The sequence below is a fragment of the Eptesicus fuscus genome, chromosome 4 (assembly GCF_027574615.1).
Source record: "Eptesicus fuscus isolate TK198812 chromosome 4, DD_ASM_mEF_20220401, whole genome shotgun sequence".
NCBI classification, from domain to species: Eukaryota; Metazoa; Chordata; class Mammalia; order Chiroptera; family Vespertilionidae; genus Eptesicus; species Eptesicus fuscus.
The window spans coordinates 14,166,240-14,181,980 of record NC_072476.1 but is presented as its reverse complement, the minus strand read 5'-3'; the positions used below and the strand labels follow the sequence as shown (position 1 = coordinate 14,181,980).

General features: G+C 52.4%; 2 protein-coding genes and 1 pseudogene across 5 annotated transcripts in view; 1 reads left to right on the top strand and 2 right to left on the bottom strand.

Moving 5' to 3' along the window:
- Window positions 1-11,789, top strand: part of ANKS3 (ankyrin repeat and sterile alpha motif domain containing 3) — a 34,455-nt gene extending 22,666 nt beyond the window's left edge. The window contains exons 8-17 of the mRNA XM_054714691.1: window positions 2,465-2,602; window positions 3,109-3,218; window positions 5,429-5,605; window positions 8,640-8,764; window positions 9,254-9,395; window positions 9,850-10,022; window positions 10,391-10,476; window positions 10,971-11,054; window positions 11,262-11,352; window positions 11,422-11,789. Of these exons, the coding sequence (XP_054570666.1) occupies window positions 2,465-2,602; window positions 3,109-3,218; window positions 5,429-5,605; window positions 8,640-8,764; window positions 9,254-9,395; window positions 9,850-10,022; window positions 10,391-10,476; window positions 10,971-11,054; window positions 11,262-11,341 (1,115 nt within the window). The 3' untranslated portion in view covers window positions 11,342-11,352; window positions 11,422-11,789. The remainder of the gene's footprint in view (window positions 1-2,464; window positions 2,603-3,108; window positions 3,219-5,428; window positions 5,606-8,639; window positions 8,765-9,253; window positions 9,396-9,849; window positions 10,023-10,390; window positions 10,477-10,970; window positions 11,055-11,261; window positions 11,353-11,421) is intronic.
- Window positions 1,569-2,109, bottom strand: LOC129148654 (60S ribosomal protein L18-like; annotated as a pseudogene).
- A 283-nt stretch (window positions 11,790-12,072) lies between the features above and the next one.
- NUDT16L1 (nudix hydrolase 16 like 1) lies at window positions 12,073-14,743 on the bottom strand. 4 transcript variants are annotated; one of them, XM_028145625.2, is made up of 4 exons: window positions 14,570-14,743; window positions 14,235-14,495; window positions 13,275-13,506; window positions 12,073-12,359 (listed from the first exon to the last, which is right to left on the bottom strand). In XM_028145625.2, the coding sequence occupies exons 1-3, from the start codon at window positions 14,717-14,719 to the stop codon at window positions 13,285-13,287; spliced, it is 633 nt and encodes a 210-aa protein (XP_028001426.1). In that variant the 5' UTR covers window positions 14,720-14,743; the 3' UTR covers window positions 12,073-12,359; window positions 13,275-13,284. The 4 variants fall into 4 exon arrangements, with proteins under 4 accessions (XP_028001426.1, XP_008139848.1, XP_054570208.1 ...); XM_008141626.3 differs by having other exon boundaries at window positions 13,284-13,506; XM_054714233.1 differs by lacking the exon at window positions 14,235-14,495.
- Between the last annotated feature and the right edge of the window lie 998 nt (window positions 14,744-15,741).

Here is a 15,741-nt window from a genome sequence, read left to right as displayed (position 1 = left end):
GATATGCCTCTGGGCCAGGCCAAGGACTCTCTCTTGCTCTTTTCTCATGTGATGGATTTGATGCTCAGACTCTTCTGAGAATTGTCGCATGATGCACTTGGTGGGCTAGAATCCTAGACCCCAAGTTTCCAGACCTCTCGAATTTATTCTCAAATTGTCAGTTCCTAAATGTTGAGTGCAGTGCCCTTGGGGAGTGCGGGAGGCGCCAATAGTTCTTGTAGCAAGTTGGGTTTTTTGCTCACTGGCCTGACCAAATGATCATACTTGTGTACAAGTTACATCTTCCATTGATGTCTATCACCCATCACTGGCCAGGCCAAGTGCTGGTCTCGTGGGCTGGTAGATGGGTCCTCCTCATGAACAGACACCCCTCTTGAGCCTAGGCTTGGAAGAAACCAACTCTCCCAGTCAGAGGAGACCATATTTCAGTCAGGAGTATGTTAGTATCTTGATTTCCTTCTAAGACCCTTGGAAGGAGTCCTAGGTTGGGAACTGGAAGTCTACCATCTCCTGTTGACCTTGGGGGGTGAGCTGACTGGCCACGGGGAAAGGCCCTCCCCCAGCTGCTGGTAAGCTCCTTTTGCAGGATGAGGGCACAGTTCATATCCTTCCTGTCCGGTGTGCTTATAAGCACATGGCTCTGGGACATTTGGCTGACTTGTTTTAGTTTTGAGTGGCAGAGTCTGTTCCTTTTTGAGGAGTCCATGCTACCTGTCCCACCCTGAGATATGGTAGGAGCATAGGAAGCACGGGCCTTCCCTGGAGGTGGGATGTAATTAATCTGTGTAGCTATATGACAAATGCTTTTATTAAATGGAATTCTTTTAAGTTATCAAAATAATCTATGGCTGAAGTCCATTTGTACACTATTCTTTTTATGCGCCCACAGAGAAAGCTGGAAGAATGTTCACCAAAATAATGATGGTAGTTGACTTGGTTGTGGTGTTTAAGGAGAGTTTTCTTCTCACAACTTGTGATATTTACATTTTTTATCAGTACATGTAGTCTTTGCCAACAATTAAAGAACATTTTAAAATAATAAATGTGCAGATTTTAAAAAGCGTTGACAACTACAAAAAGGTATAAAGAAGAAAATAAGTTAGACATGGCTTTGTTAGCCAGTCTGTTTTATGCAAATGAACGTACTTTCTGTGGGGAAGGGGCAGGGCAAAATGGGAATGGAACTCTCTGGTTTGTGTTCTGCCTTTACTCCTTGTTTTCTTGCAGGCAGATACGTCCAAAGGTTGTATAATTTGGTGTTACTATGGTTAATTTTTAGCCCAGGGCCTCCAACCTTCCTGCTTAGCCAGATCTATTTTTGACTGGGGTTGACTGACCCGAAGAGGAAACCCTTAGATGCCTGTGCCCCTTAGATGCCAGGGACCATAAAGGCTGGCATATGAGCTTAGATGCTTCCAACTAAAAGGTACACTTTTTCCTTTGCTCAGGAGTCTGTAAACACAGCTTACCATTTCCTACTCTCTCCTTTTTTTTTTTTTTTGCATCCAAAATCATCTTAATTACAAGGTAGGATCTGGGGTTATTTTTTTGTAGCTGCAGCTAATCTGTCAGCCTCTTGGACATTTGAACTTCCGGCCCTTGGATCGTACGTAGGGTTTGGTCTGGCTGTGAGGCATTCCTGGGGCCTTGCTGAAATGCTTGTACACTCCGAGGCACTTGCATGCACCAGAAAGCAAGGTAGGGCCACAGCCCTTGGGGGAATCCAGGGCATTTTGGTCGAAGGTGAGGATCCTGCCCCTGGCCTTAAGGATGCGGCTACAGGAGGCTGCTCACACCAAGTGCACACACCTCCAGTCTGGGCACCTCGTAGATACGCACATCATGGGTTATAGTTTCTACATCCACAGCAGTTTTGGCCTCCAGGCTGGAAGCTTCATCTTCCGGACCATCCGGGAAAGGGACAGAGGAGGCCAGTTGGTGCGACTCGAACAATCTATTCAGCACCACTTGGTTGAAGGTGGAGTTGGTTTGTCTGGCCAAAAACCTGTATATCTTGACCAACAGCCTTAGGAAGATGTCCTGGATCTTGGGCTCCTTGTGCCGAACTTTTCAGTCTTTGTTGGTGTTGTGGCAGATGTCGACTCCCATGATGGCCCATTTCCTTCTTTTTCATTTGGAAAAGAAATAGCATAATGTGGGAGAGGGCACCAGGCTTGACCAGGTGCTTTGATTCCACCATGCTCCTGCTGTGGAACACAGGATTGTCTCTCAGCTCCTCGGAGCCGGTCTCCTCGCCTGCAAACTGCACATGACATTATGTCCCAGTTACTGTGGCGAGTAGGGGAGGTTATGGCCAGGAAGATACAATTTTCCTTCCTGCCTGCCTAGATCCTGGGTCTTCCCTTATGCTGAGGTCCCTCTGAGGAGGTGGTCACGTTTGGAAGGAGGAACTTTTCTTCCCTTCTGGGTTCGTGTGGGTTTATGTACCCCATTCTGTTCACAGAGCAGGTGCCTCCACGGGGCTATGTCACCTTCAACAGTAGTGATGAGAACCTTCTGGAAGGAGGGGGCTTCTGCTACAGGGATGTCACTTCCCCCATCAACGACCGGGACGTGGAGAGCAGCAGCAGCAGCAGCCGGGGTATGTGTGCCACCCCTACCCATCCTGCTGGGACTCGGGTGCTGTGATGAGTCTCTCTGGTAGAGGATGAGAGGGTGAAAGACACAGAAGGCCCTGGCTCTTTGGAGGAGAGTCAAAGAACCTGGCATGGCCCAGAGAGAAGCAGCTTCCAGCCAGTGTCTCTGTGCCTGTGTGCAGGGTCTGGGGGAGTTGTTCCCTCAGGTTTAGCTTCTTGATTGATGAGCCCAGAGGGAATGTCTTTGCTATAATACATGTGTCATCCATTCAGCAGCTGTTTACTGAGTGCTCTGTGTGCCAGTCATTGTTCTAAATGCTTGGGTTTACCAGTGAACAGAACAGACAAAAACCCTGTCCGTGTGTGTAGAGGGGAGGGGTCAGGCCAGGCAGGCAGCATGAAGCACAGTAAACTAAGGAGTTGGTAAGTGCTGTGGATGAAACAGCTCAGGCTCTGGGGAGTCACTGTGTGCGCGACCTATAATCAGGCGTCCTTGTCTTCACTGTTGCAGAAGAGCAGGCCTTCTGTGCCCACCTTGGGGCTGTGCGGAGCAGCAGCAGCAGCGAGGGCCTGGCGAGAGCCCCAGGAGTCAGCAGCGAGGCCTCTTTGGAGAGCAATGAGGTAAGGCCTCTCCTTATTTCTTATCTCTCATCTCCTTCCCCTTTTTTTTGGTGTCACGGGGGGCGGGGGGAGGGGGATGCTAACAGTTCATTTGAGATGGCAAGGCTCATAACAAGGAATTAATGCATGTCTGTGCTGTGTTAGGACATACAAGGTTCGGGGCCACTATCTAGGACAATGGTCGTCAAACTGTGGCTCGCGAGCCACATGTGGCTCTTTGGCCCCTTGAGTGTTCTAACGCTATTTCTTCAAAATAGACTCGCCCAGGCCGAAAACCAACTTCTGAGCACGGGCCACGAAGTTTCAATCGCACTGTACGTGCGCGCCCGCATGTGGTATTTTGTGGAAGAGCCACACTCAAGGGGCCAAAGAGTCGCATGTGGCTCGCAAGCCACAGGTTGCCGACCACTGATCTAGGAGAACTACCTGGGATTAGGTGACCTCAGTAGAAGCCTCTGTGTAGCAGGTGGGGGGAGTTTCAAATCTTGTGAGGGAAGTGGCACAGATTGAGAGTAGAAGCTGGAATCATGGGGCAGAGAGCAGTTTGGACACAGCCACGTCAGCTGCAAGACTTTCAATGTTACTTTATTTTTGGAGCAAAGGGATTTGTCCAAGGTTCCACAGCTACTTAGTAACAGAGCTGGGATATGAACCCAGCTCTAGATGACCCCAAAGCTCATGCACTCTTCCTCTACCCATTTTTTTTTAATCCTCACCCAAGGATATATTTTTTCCATTGATTTTTATAGAGTGTGGGAGGGAGGGGGAGAGAGAGAGAGAAACATTGATGTGAGAGAGACACATCAATTGGTTGCCTCTCACATGCACCCCAACTTGGGCCAGGGACCAAACCTGTAACCCAGGTATGTGCCCTTGACCGGAAATCAAACTTTCTGCCTTTCGGTGTGCTGGCCAACACTCCTAACCACTGAGCCGCACCAACCCAGGGCCTTTTTTTTATTCCCATTTCCCCACCCCTCTCCCCTTTGGTAACCATTAGCTTGTTCTCTATATCTGTAGTTCTGTTCCTGTTTTGTTCGTTTTTGGAGTTATATATTAAGTGAAATCATATGGTATGTCTTTCTCTGACTTATTTTACTTGGCATAATATCCTCTAGGTCCATCCATATTGTTACAGATAGCAAGATTTCATTCTTTTTTTATTTCTTTTTAATATGTTTTTATTGACTTTTTTCTTTTTAGAGAGAGAGGAAAGGAGAGGGAGAGAAATATCTATGAGAGAGAAATATTAATTGGCTGCCTCCCACATGGCCCCTACTGGGAATCAAGCCCACAACAGGGCATATGCCCTGACTGGGAATTGAACTGGTGACCTCTTGGTACATAGGACGATGCTCAACCAACTGAGCCATACTGGCTGGGTAGATTTTATTCTTTTTTATTGCTAAGTAATATTCCATTGTATATACATACCACATCTTTTTTATCTATTCATCTGTTGAATACCTAGGTTGCTTCCATATCTAAGCTATTTATTATAACTAGAGGCCCGGTGCACAAAATTCTTGCACTTGGGGGGGTGGTCCCTTAGCCCGGCCTGTGTCCTCTCGTTGTCTAGGAGTCCTTGGGGGATGTCTGACTGCCAGCTTCGGCCCGTGCCCCATGGGGAGTGGGCCTAAACCACCAGGTGGACATCCTTAGTGCTGCCGTGGAGGCAGGAGAGGCTCCCACCACTGCTGCTGGGCTCGCTAGCCGTGAGCCTGGCTTCTGGCTGAGCGGGGCTCCCCCTGTGGGAGTGCACTGACCACCAGGGGGCAGCTCCTGCGTTGAGCGTCTTCCCCTTGATGGTCAGTGTGCATCATAGCAACCAGTGGTTCCACTGTTCGGTCAATTTGCCTGTTAGCCTTTTATTATATAGGATACTGCAGTGAATATAGGGGCACATACATGTTTTTGAATTAGGGTTTTTTTCTTCAGATAAATACTCAGAACAGGGAATTGCTAGATCATGTGGCAGCTCTATTTTTAATTATTTCAGAAATTTCCATATTGGCTGCACCAATTTACAATCCCACCAATAGTGTCTGAGGGTTCCTTTTTCTCCACGTACTCACCAACATTTTTTATTGACTTATTGATGATAGCCTTTCTGACAGGTGTGAGGTGATACCTCATTGTGTTTTTAATTTGTGTTTCCCTGATGATTAGTCTTTCAGTATTACTTTAAACACACACACCTCTTGCCACAGGATTCAGATAATGCACGTAAAAGCTCGGCTCGCAAGCAAACTAAAAGTTATATGAAGACCAAGAATCGCTACAGCAACAGTGACAACCAATGGCCTCCCAGCACTGGGACTTCTGGGGTAGCCTGTTCCCCAGGATCTACTCCCCAGACTGAGAGGTTTCCCTATGCAGGACCCCAGGTAAGACCATTTGTGAAACTGGTAGTTACATTCTGTGATTTGTGAGGTATTTATTGTGTGCTTACAGTGGGCCAAGCACTCTTAAGAGAGTGGTGGCTTTTCCCCAAATGACCTGTAAAGCTTCTTGGGCTAAGAGGATTCCTAAGGTCGGAGGTGCTGGTGGGAGGGTTTGTGCCTGTCCCTTCCCATAGGAGAGATCTGTCTCCCTTTGATTACCATGCTCGTTTCCATACTTGACTCAGCCCCCCTGAGCTTTCAGGAGATGCAGAGACAAAGTGGCACATAGTAATGAAAATTGCTGTTTCTGTCTTCCTCATTATGGGTCACTCTGGCTAAACAATATCTTGGGGTTTATAGGTGTGACATAACAGCTCAACTGTCTAATGTGTGTTTATCGAGTTCTCTTGCCCTCAGTGGGCATAGGTGATACAAGATGAAATACAGGTAAGTACTTGCCATTTATTTGTTCAAGTCACAGCTCTGCTGTTCACTAGAAGCCTATGATTTTGCTGGCTTCTCCTTGCCCCACCCCATCCCCTGGGAGCTATCTCCAGGGCCTGTATTCCCAGGTTCTGCAAGCAGCTGCACCACTCGAGTCCTTAAATGCATGTTGATTTGGAGAGTTGTTTGAATCTTAAAAGCTGTTTCAGAAAGTAGGTTGAAGAAAATGATGGAGTAACAACTTTTGAAAATTTGCTCCTCTGTTAAAGGCAACATTGAAACTGGCAAAAGTGGTCAAAGTCAACATTTTCCCAGAAACTTGTGAATCAAACTAAAGGCTTGTAGCAACTTGGAGAGTGTTTATTCAAGAGAAACGACTCTCAGTGAGAACTGTGAGCTTTTAGCATTTTAACTTGCCCTAGTCCCATTCTTCCACTCTCCAATGCCACGGTAGCTGTGACAGCCACTGGAGGGGATAGAGCAGAGCTGCAGTGCTTTCAGAGTTTCATTCCAAAGAATTGGCATTACTAGACTATCTGATGGTTCCCTTGAAGACATGCTTATTATAAGACCATATTAATGTCTCTCTCTCATCGATGTTTCTAACTCTCTATCCCTCTCCCTTCCTCTCTGTTAAAAAATCAATAAAATATATATATTTTTAAAAGACCATATTATAAGACTCAAAGCTTATCTACTCAACAACAAAAGTCCTCTCATTGGAGGATATGTATTGAAAATAATACAGGGAAATGTTTTGACTTTGCAGCTGTCTGAGGCATTGGATAACAGCTTGGGTGAAAGATTAACCACAAAGCTTAAAAGGAAAATCTGGGGAAGGAGATGTCCATAGGAGCTTTGAAAAGCTCTGACTTATTCCTGGGAATCTAAGAGGCCACTTATGTGCTCAAGACTGTGTATGGTCAAGAGTACCTGAGAGTACCTCCGATGATTTTGAGTTTTGAGCAAGCAGGAAGCAAAGGCTAGGACAGAATTGTCATCTGCCTGGCTGAGTGCTGAATATGTGCCCAACAAGTGCACAGAGCTGTTCAGCAAAGGCTGGGGGATTTATTGGTTTTGGTGTTTAGGAGATCTCTGTCCAATCCTCAGCTGATCACTAAGCTAACTGAGGAGAGACTTCAGTAGCCCCAGACCAGAAAGAATACAGACAACAAACCCCAGAGGGAGGAGAATTAGATCTCCAGAGCTGCTGCATGAAAATGTCCAGTTTTCAACAGAAAAAAATATATGCAGAGAACAAGGAAGAATAAGTAATAAATAGTAAGAAAAGGCAATAGTAGAAGCTGTCCCTGAAGAAGTCCAGACATTGGACTTAAAGTCAAAGACTTTAAGTTTTTAAAAATATGTTTCAAGAGCTAAAGGAAACCGCATCTAAATAGAAAATAACAAAGTGATAGAAATAAAAATGAACTAAATAGAAATTCTGGAATTGAAAAGTATAATAACTGAAATGAAAATTTCACCAGAGGGGCTCAAGAGCAGATTTGAGCACACAGAAGAATCAGAAAACTTGATATAGACCAGTTGAAATTATCCAATTTGAGAAACAGAAAGAAGAATGAAGAAACATGAGCAGAAACCTGTGAGCCACCATCAAGTATACCAACATGCACATATGGTGTTTCAGGAGAAGAGGGAGAGGAAAGCAGAAAAAATGTTTTAAAAAATAGCCAAATCTCCCAAATTTAATAGAAACATGAATCTGCACATCCAAGAAGCTAAATGAACTCTTAAGTAAGTTAAACTCAGGTCCACACCTAGACCAACATAATCCAGCTGTCAAAAAAAAAAAAAAAAAAAGAGAGAATCTTGAAGGAAGAAAAATGACTCATTGCCCCAAAAGGATTTGCAATAAGATTAACAGCCAATTTCCCCATCAGAAACCAGAAAGACATTTGACGACATAGTCAAAGTACTGAAAGAAAAATAACCAAGAATGCTATATTCAGCAAAACTGCCCTTCAAAAGTGAAGGAGAAATTAAGACCAGCCACAGGTAAACAAAGTCTAAGAGAATTGGTTGTTAGCAGACCTGCCCTGCAGGAAACACGAAAGGTGTCCTTCAGGCTGAAATGAAAAGACACTAGATCCAAAGACACAGATAGGTGTCTCCGGACTCCTTGCTCTCTCTGAGGGCACAGAGAGGAGGGGCAGTATGGGCCTTCTGCCTGCAGTCAAGTCACTGTCCCATTGCTGAACTTGGGGGATCAGCAGGGCTCAGATCTCCCCTTTAAAAGCGATCTCACAGCCCGACTAGTGTGGCTCAATGGTTGAGCATCGACCTATGAACCAAGAGGCCACAGTTCAATTCCTGGTCAGGGCACAGGCCCAGGTTGCAGACTCTATCCCCAGTAGGGGGCGTGCAGGAGGCAGCTAATCAATGCTTCTCTCTCTTCCTCTCCTTCCTCTCTGAAATTAATAAAAATATATTTTTAAAAAAATTAAAAGCAACCTCACGAATGCACACTTAGCAGGAGAAAAGTGGCCCCACCTTGCATCATGTGCCTTTTTTTGACCCCATGTCTTTGTGACCTGCCCGTTCTCTGACCTGTCCTGGCCTCTCTGCCCACTAGGACCTTGCCACACTGTTGGAGCAGATAGGGTGTCTGAAGTACCTGCAGCTGTTTGAGGAACAGGACGTGGACCTTCGAATCTTCCTGACCCTCACTGAGAGCGACCTGAAAGAAATCGGCATCACGTGAGTCCAGAGGGGCCATCTGTGGCTGCATGCCCCTTTGTTTCTGGGACCGTCTGATGTTGCAGCTTTCCAACATTTGGAGAGAAAGAACTGCCCTGTCTAGAGGTCAGCTGTCTTCTCCATTCCTAGATGTAGATGGCCTGAGTCTTGTGGCTCCTCAAGCTGGCCCAGCTCAGTGCTATATTCAGGGAACCCAGATGTTTTCTGCCTGTTCACTTTTGAGAACTTTCCAAGTTGGCAAACATAGCCTGGGCCAGCTGGCTAGTTCCCTGCTTAGTGAAAGCAGCAGCCCGGCTGGGACGGGGACCCGGTGCAGGGGGGCTCCAGTGAGGTCATCACTTCTTACAACCCTTTGTTTCTGTCCTCTGCTGTAGGTCCTGGGACTACCCTCCCCCTTCAAGGATCTTTCCTAGGGAAACCATGGTCTGTGGAGCTTTCAGGCACGTGGCAAATGCTGATCCAAGTTCTTTCCGCATTCCCCCCTGATAGGTTGTTTGGACCCAAGAGGAAGATGACTTCTGCCATTGCCCGCTGGCACAGTAGTGCCCGCCCCCCCAGTGACGCCCTGGAGCTGGCCTATGCCGACAGGCTGGAAGCTGAGATGCAGGAGCTCGCCATCCAGCTGCACAAAGTAGGTGGGGGGCAGGGGGCGGGAGGGTATATGCAGAAATGGCAAGAGAGGTGTCTGGAGACACACACCTGCAGAGAAGGACAGTGATAGGACAGTGAAGGCAGAAAGCATGACAGCTCCGACCATGAAGGGGAGAGGTGCAGGCAGGCCACAGGAGAGGCCCAGAAAGGTATGGGACATTAGGTGGAGGTCAGGTGGACGTCCACAGGAGAGGAGAGAGGGTGAGGCCAGAGAACAAGAGGCGTGGACCCCAGTGGGCTCACAGGAAGGGACCCAAAGCAGGGGAGGCTCCAAGGTGGAAACAGGCCTCCCATTGCAGGAGGGACAGGCAGAGACAGAGGATGGGGGTGGTTCCCAGCCATGGCCTGGGGGCCTGTGTCTCTTGCATCTTTGGCCAACTTGCCTGCCCCTTCTGCCGGCCTGCCAGCCCCACCTCCCACCTCTCCCTTTCCAGCGCTGTGAGGAGGTGGAGGCCATGCGGGGCCAGGTATCCCAGGAGCAGGAGCTGAGGGCTGTGGTGGAGAGCTGCCTTCTGGAGCAGGACAGCACCCGCAAGGACATCCTTGTCCAGCTGCAGGAGACCTGGGCCCTGGCCCAGGATGCTGCTCTCATCCTGGACCAGCTACAGTGAGTAGGCACCTGAGCTGATCGAGTTCCCTCCAGATTCTTCAATCAAGGATTTGCTTTTAGGGCCTCCTGAGTCACTCCTTGCCCCCCCCCCCCCCCCCTCCCAATTTCACTCTAGCTGTTCCTCCCTCCAATGTTGACCAGGCAGAAGTAGGGCCATGAAAATCTGCATACCCTACGCAAGCTCTCGGCCTGGGTCTCGGCGAGAGCTTGTCAGTGTGGGTGGGTGCGGGGGTGCTTGCCAAGCCCAGGAAGGTGGGCTATGGGGACACTCGAAGTGGGGATGTCTGCCATCCCCTGCCCTCTGGGACCGTGGAAGGCAGCTGCCAGGCTTTCCCCTTACCAGCACTTGGTCTTGTGTCCTGCAGAGCCTGTCAGGCTGAGCTGTCAGCCCGAGTGAAGCAAGACGAGTCCCCTCTGGGGGCCACCCTAGGCCCAGCCCTCCCTACAGCTGGTAAGGAGAGCAGTGTCCTGGGCCAGGACTGGGCAGAGATGCCTCCTCAGGCTGGGTTTTACCACTTACCTCGATGGTTATCACCTTTACACTCCCACGTCCCTTTGCAAACACAATCCCAGACTCAAGGGTGAGGGCACGCCGCCCTCCTCACCCATTTCCTTAATGTCCCTCCTGGTGGTTAAAATCCCTTGGGCCATTGTGACTGTGCTATCCAAGACCTCAAGTGACCTCTGCAGCCTCCAGCTGGAGCCCAGGCTGGGTCCACCCCAGGGCGTAGCCTCACAGACCAGTGACCCCCACACTTTCATTCCTGGGGCCAGGCCCTGACCAGCAGTTACTGCTTTGGGTAAGCAAGCAGAACCTATTTTGATGTACAAGGGGGTCACACAGGCACTGACAGTTGGGTGGGTCTCCTGGTCACAACAGTTCAGGACAGAGGCAGGGCCTGTGAGCACACAGACCCCAGGCTCACCCAGCCTTCTGCCCCATAGACTCCAAAGGCTGGCAGGCCTCCCTGCAGGCCCTGAGCCTCCCCGAGCTGTCGGGAGCATTGGAGGACCGAGTTCATGAGATGGGTGAGTCTCTGGGAGGACAGCCAGTGACCCTCGCCCCTGCCCAGGGACCAGACAGGAGTAACAGGAAGAGCCCTTAAGCTTAGACCCCTTAGGACAGCCCCACTACAACCTACTGACCTTCCAGGTCATCCATTACTAGTGCACCCCCAAGGCACCCCTTCCCATTGCTGCCCACACTTGCAAAGCGGCCTCTATTCCCATCCTCAGGACGAGTGCTGTGCTCGGTGACCCAGGGCCTGGAGAAGCTGCAGGCACTGAATGGGAAAGAGAACTGGCGGGAGCCTTAGTCTGAGGGATGGTGAGTACAGCCCAGGACCCAATCTGGGACAGCAGGGTCCACTGGGAGCTGAGCGAACGCCCACTTCAGTCTTCCCTTTTCATTTTCAGAATCTGACGTTGGGTGACTGATCCACCCTGAAGCTGTGTGCCCGGAAGACAGGAGGGCAGTGAGTGGGCAGTTGCAGCAGCCCAGGTCCCAGCTGGGGCCAGAGGATCGGCCCTCAGGAGCAGCTGGCAGAGAGACAGGACCAGGCTGTGGCCGGTGCCAGGCAGCAAGGCCCCCACAGAAGCAGGACGAGGGCCTTGCCCTGAACCTGGTGGTAAGGCCCAGAGCAGACAGGACCTTGGGGAGAGAACGTGTCCCCATACCCCACAGACGCCACACTCAGATTTGCCCTGATGGGTGAGGACGGGCGTCTGGGCAGCATATGTCATTTGCTGGAAAATAAAATGTAAGATCAGCTGGTGAGGGGCTCAGTTCTGGTCACACATGTAGTACTGGCTAACATAGCAAAGCAAGGGGAAAGCCATGCCAGGACCTCCAGCTCCAGCAACTGGCTGGGGCCCAGGCTTCCTTGCCAGGACAGAGAATACTGTGCTTATAGGGGTGCAGACTTGGTGACCCCTCTTGCCCCATGGTCCCCAGCAGCTAGGGCTTTTTGCTCAGAGCCCCCGTGATTCAATAGAAACTACCTGGAGAGCCAAGCATGCCCCCATGCCCCAGGAAATGAGAGAGGAGCAAAGTTCAGGTATTTTATTTACAGAGTGGAGTGCCTTTGCCCAGTGTGGCTGCTTCATCAGGGCTCTAAGGTGGAACAGATGCCCAGGCTGGGCAGGCAGCACCGCTTTTCTTAGGCTGGGGAGGCACTGTGGGAACTTTCCAGTAGCTTCACGGAGTTGAGCCAGACTTGGGGCCATAGGAGACTGCCAGCGGTGACCTTCCTGCCCGTGGTGGCTCTGCTGTTGTCATTCTGCACACTCGACGGGTATTTCCAGACCATCTCTGGGAGCTGCCTGTAGATCATACTGGGAATGGAGAAAAGGAGGCTTTCAAAGATCAGCAGGCTCAGCCTAGCGGTAGAGCCACCAGGATCACAAAAGGGGCCTCTCTGGACGGTCTCAGCACAGAAGCCCCAGACCAAGCCGACAGCCCAGAAAGGTCCATGGCTGGTAGTGCCACATGGGAACAGGGAGGTGGACAGCAACCCCACCTCAGACAGGAGGCCTGTGACAGCCTAACTCTGAAGGGTGCCAGTGCTCTTGGACTTGGCTCTCTCCTTAAGTCTTAGGTAGTAAGAGAAGGAAGGGGACAACCTCCCATGCCCTGCCTTGAGCCTGCAGTCAGGACCAAAGAATAGAGCAGCAGAGGAACCACTTTGCTGTCCCTTCAACAGCTCCATCTATTAGCTGGGCCCATGACCCTGACTGCCCTTGGGGACCAAGCACCCATAATTCATACAACACAGAAAAGGAAATCTAAGCCAATAAAGCTAAGAACTAAAATTAACAGCACAACATCCTACCCAAACTGGCTCTCCTCTAGGCCCTGAGGCTGCTGGCACAGAGGGCAGGATGCAGGAATGAGTCAACCGAGACAAAGGCACCTCCCTTGAGAGCCAACTTCTCATTGGTCTCAGTGTCTGTGCATCTATCCACTTGGAAAATCAGGCAGTGCCTGCGCCTCCACCAGCCATGAGACTCTCAGGTGGGTTTGAGCCTCAAGGTGGATAAGAATGTCCTGAGCCTGGACAGCCAGGCCCGCCACCCACTGACTAACCTGAGAAGGTCCCACCTGGCCCTGTGACTGCTTGAGGCAGTGGAGATAAGATGCCCACTGGCCCCATGCAGTCAGGATTACACACGCACAAAGACACTCCCACAGGATTTTAGGCCCGTCTCAGCCCCTGGACACAGAGCCAGGGGAGGGCAAAGACGCAGTACCGGAGCAACCTCAGGAAGAAGATGGGAGCAGCTTCTCCAGGGCCTTCTTCTGCTTCTCGGTGGCTGCAGCCACAGCTTCAGCCAGCTTTTCCTCCGGCATCATGTTGAGCACCTTGAGGGCGAAGAGGAGCTGGTATTTAGCTGTGCTGATGAAGGCATTGCTCAGGAAGTTGGGAAAGCCACCGACTCGGTCCTTCTGGGTGTACAGCGGGACCCGCACCAGTCCCAGCACCTGCACAAAAGGGGACCAGAGTTGGGGCCAGGCCCCTACACTAATAGCACAACCCTGGTAGGAGGGGCCTGTAAGCTGCTGGGCCAGGGGAAGGGGAAGGGAAAGCAGGTTGCCAAGGACAATGGGAGACCACGGCAGGGTCTGGTGAGGCAGAAGCCAGCCACCTCCTTTGGAGCAGTGCAGCCCTCTCCTCCCCAAGCAAGTGTTAAGGGCCACCCCATGCACTTCCCACCCTCTGCACCCTCATGTTCCAGCCTCCCACCCGCTGGCGGGAAGCCCCCCCAGTCCGCACCCCATGCTCCCCCTTGCAGGTGAACCCCCAACACAGCAACTGTCACTCCCAGCCCTTCCAGACCCTAGCACCCCTAAATCACAAGAGCCCTCAACCCCTGCACCATGAGAACCCAACCTTCATTCCCAGTTCCTCTTTCTGCCCTTCAACTTCCCACCTCCTCGAGCAGGTCCCGCCCCATCCCATCCCCCCAACCAATCCCACTCCCCACCCCCAGGATTGGCAATGGCAGGCAGCAAGGCGGATGGAACACAACCCCGAGGGAGCCCCAGCCTCCCACCGGCACCTCAGGTCCCTCTCCCTACCCCGAGGCTGCAGTAACCCCCCACCCAGCCCTGCCAGGGGACCCTCAGGAGGACGTGTTACCCATCGGTGCCTTCCGCAGGGCCAGAGCCAAACCCCGGGGTGGGGGGCGGGACCCGGGCGGCGGCCCCACCTCCAGGCCGTGGTCGCGCGAATGAACCGCGCTAATCTCCACGGCGTGCAGCTGCTCCAGCGTCAGCTGCCGCGCGTACAGGTGTGCCACGACGCGGTGCGGGCCCTCGGTCAGGTGCGAGCTCAGGTAGTCGGCCTCGGTGAGGCGCAGGCAGCCCAGGCCCAGGCCCAGCACCCGGTTCAGTCCGTCCTCCAACGACCAGAAGCGCCGGTCCACGAAGCCCCCGGGGAAGCCCAGCAGCCCGTCGAAGCGCATCTGCATCTACAAGGGAGCGCCGGGTCACGGGCGCGGGTCCGAGCGGCGTCCCGCCCACGTCCGCCCGCCCGCGTCCTCACCAGCACCGAGAAGCGCATGGGGATGCGGCCGAAAAGCTGCCCGGGGTTAGCGGCGTACAGCATGGCGTGGCACGAGTGGCTCCAGCCCGGCCCCAAGCGCATCGCCTCCACCCGGCTGATCTGCTTCAGCTCTGGCACCGCAGCCGACATCTTGTTACTACCCACCGCGCCGCAGCACCTCCCCTTAAGTGCGTGCGCTGGCCCGCCCCCGCCGCACTGGCCAATCCGCGGGCAGCCGAGCCCCCTCCACCAATCGCTGACGCGCTTCGGGACAGAGCCCCACCGCGACGCGTCGTTGAGCGGCGCAGGGGCGTGTGCAAAGGGAGGGACGGCGCGCACTACGGCCTGCACCCAATAGCCTCGGAAACCAAACGCCGGCCCCGCTCGGGCACTCGAAACCACAACGCCCGGCAGGCAACGCGCGAGCCGAGCTCCACCTCAGGGGCTGGGACTACGGGCTTTCCGCCTGCTGCGTGCGGAACCTGCGGGGTTGGGACGGTGAGGAGGGCAGCGGGGTCCTCCAAGACCACGTCGCCCTTGGCGAGGCCGAGTCGCGTGCCTTCCCCCAGCGCCTCCTTGGGCACGTGGGCGCCTCCTGCCTCTCCCTACCACCCTTCCCTTCAGGCACACTAGCTTCACAGTCCTGGGCGCCTACGCCTGCAAAGCACTCCAGTCCAAAGTCACTGCTGGCCTGCCTGACTCCATATCAGCAGGAAGAAAGGGCCTGGGGATGCTCCAACTGCCCCACAGTGAGAGTCCACGCGCGGCCCTGGGCAGGGGGTGGATGACGAGAAGCCCCAGGACTCCACACACCCAGTTGGCTAGGGCCAAAGTGACTTAAGTCCCGGACTGGGAGCTTCCGGGCCCAATGCCCCCAGTGTCCTCCATGTCAGGCCCCATATGCCAGGTACTGTTGGAGGAAATAGGGTCTCCCCAATTTCCCGAGGAGGAGGAGGAGCCTGGGCTCAAAGGGCAGGCCTTGCCTAAGGGCACTCCACAGTTGGCGATGGAGCCAGGATCCTACCCTAGATCTCCACCCTGTCTCTTGCTCAGTGTCCACGACAGAAAACCTGCCTTCAGCCTCACTTACCCCACGTTTGTGCAGAAGGAAACCGCTGGGGTTCTGAGTCCTGGTGCCCCTCACTCCACCCACTGGCCCAAGCTCCATTTGC

Excerpts from the sequence above, each read along its gene's own strand:
- NUDT16L1 (XM_028145625.2), bottom strand. The coding sequence starts at position 14,719 with ATGTCGGCTGCGGTGCCAGAGCTGAAGCAGATCAGCCGGGTGGAGGCG. Across the intron at positions 14,496-14,569 it reads CCATGCGCTTCTCGGTGCTG|ATGCAGATGCGCTTCGACGG; the intron begins GTGAGGACGCGG and ends GCTCCCTTGTAG. Across the intron at positions 13,507-14,234 it reads CGCGCGACCACGGCCTGGAG|GTGCTGGGACTGGTGCGGGT; the intron begins GTGGGGCCGCCG and ends CCTTTTGTGCAG.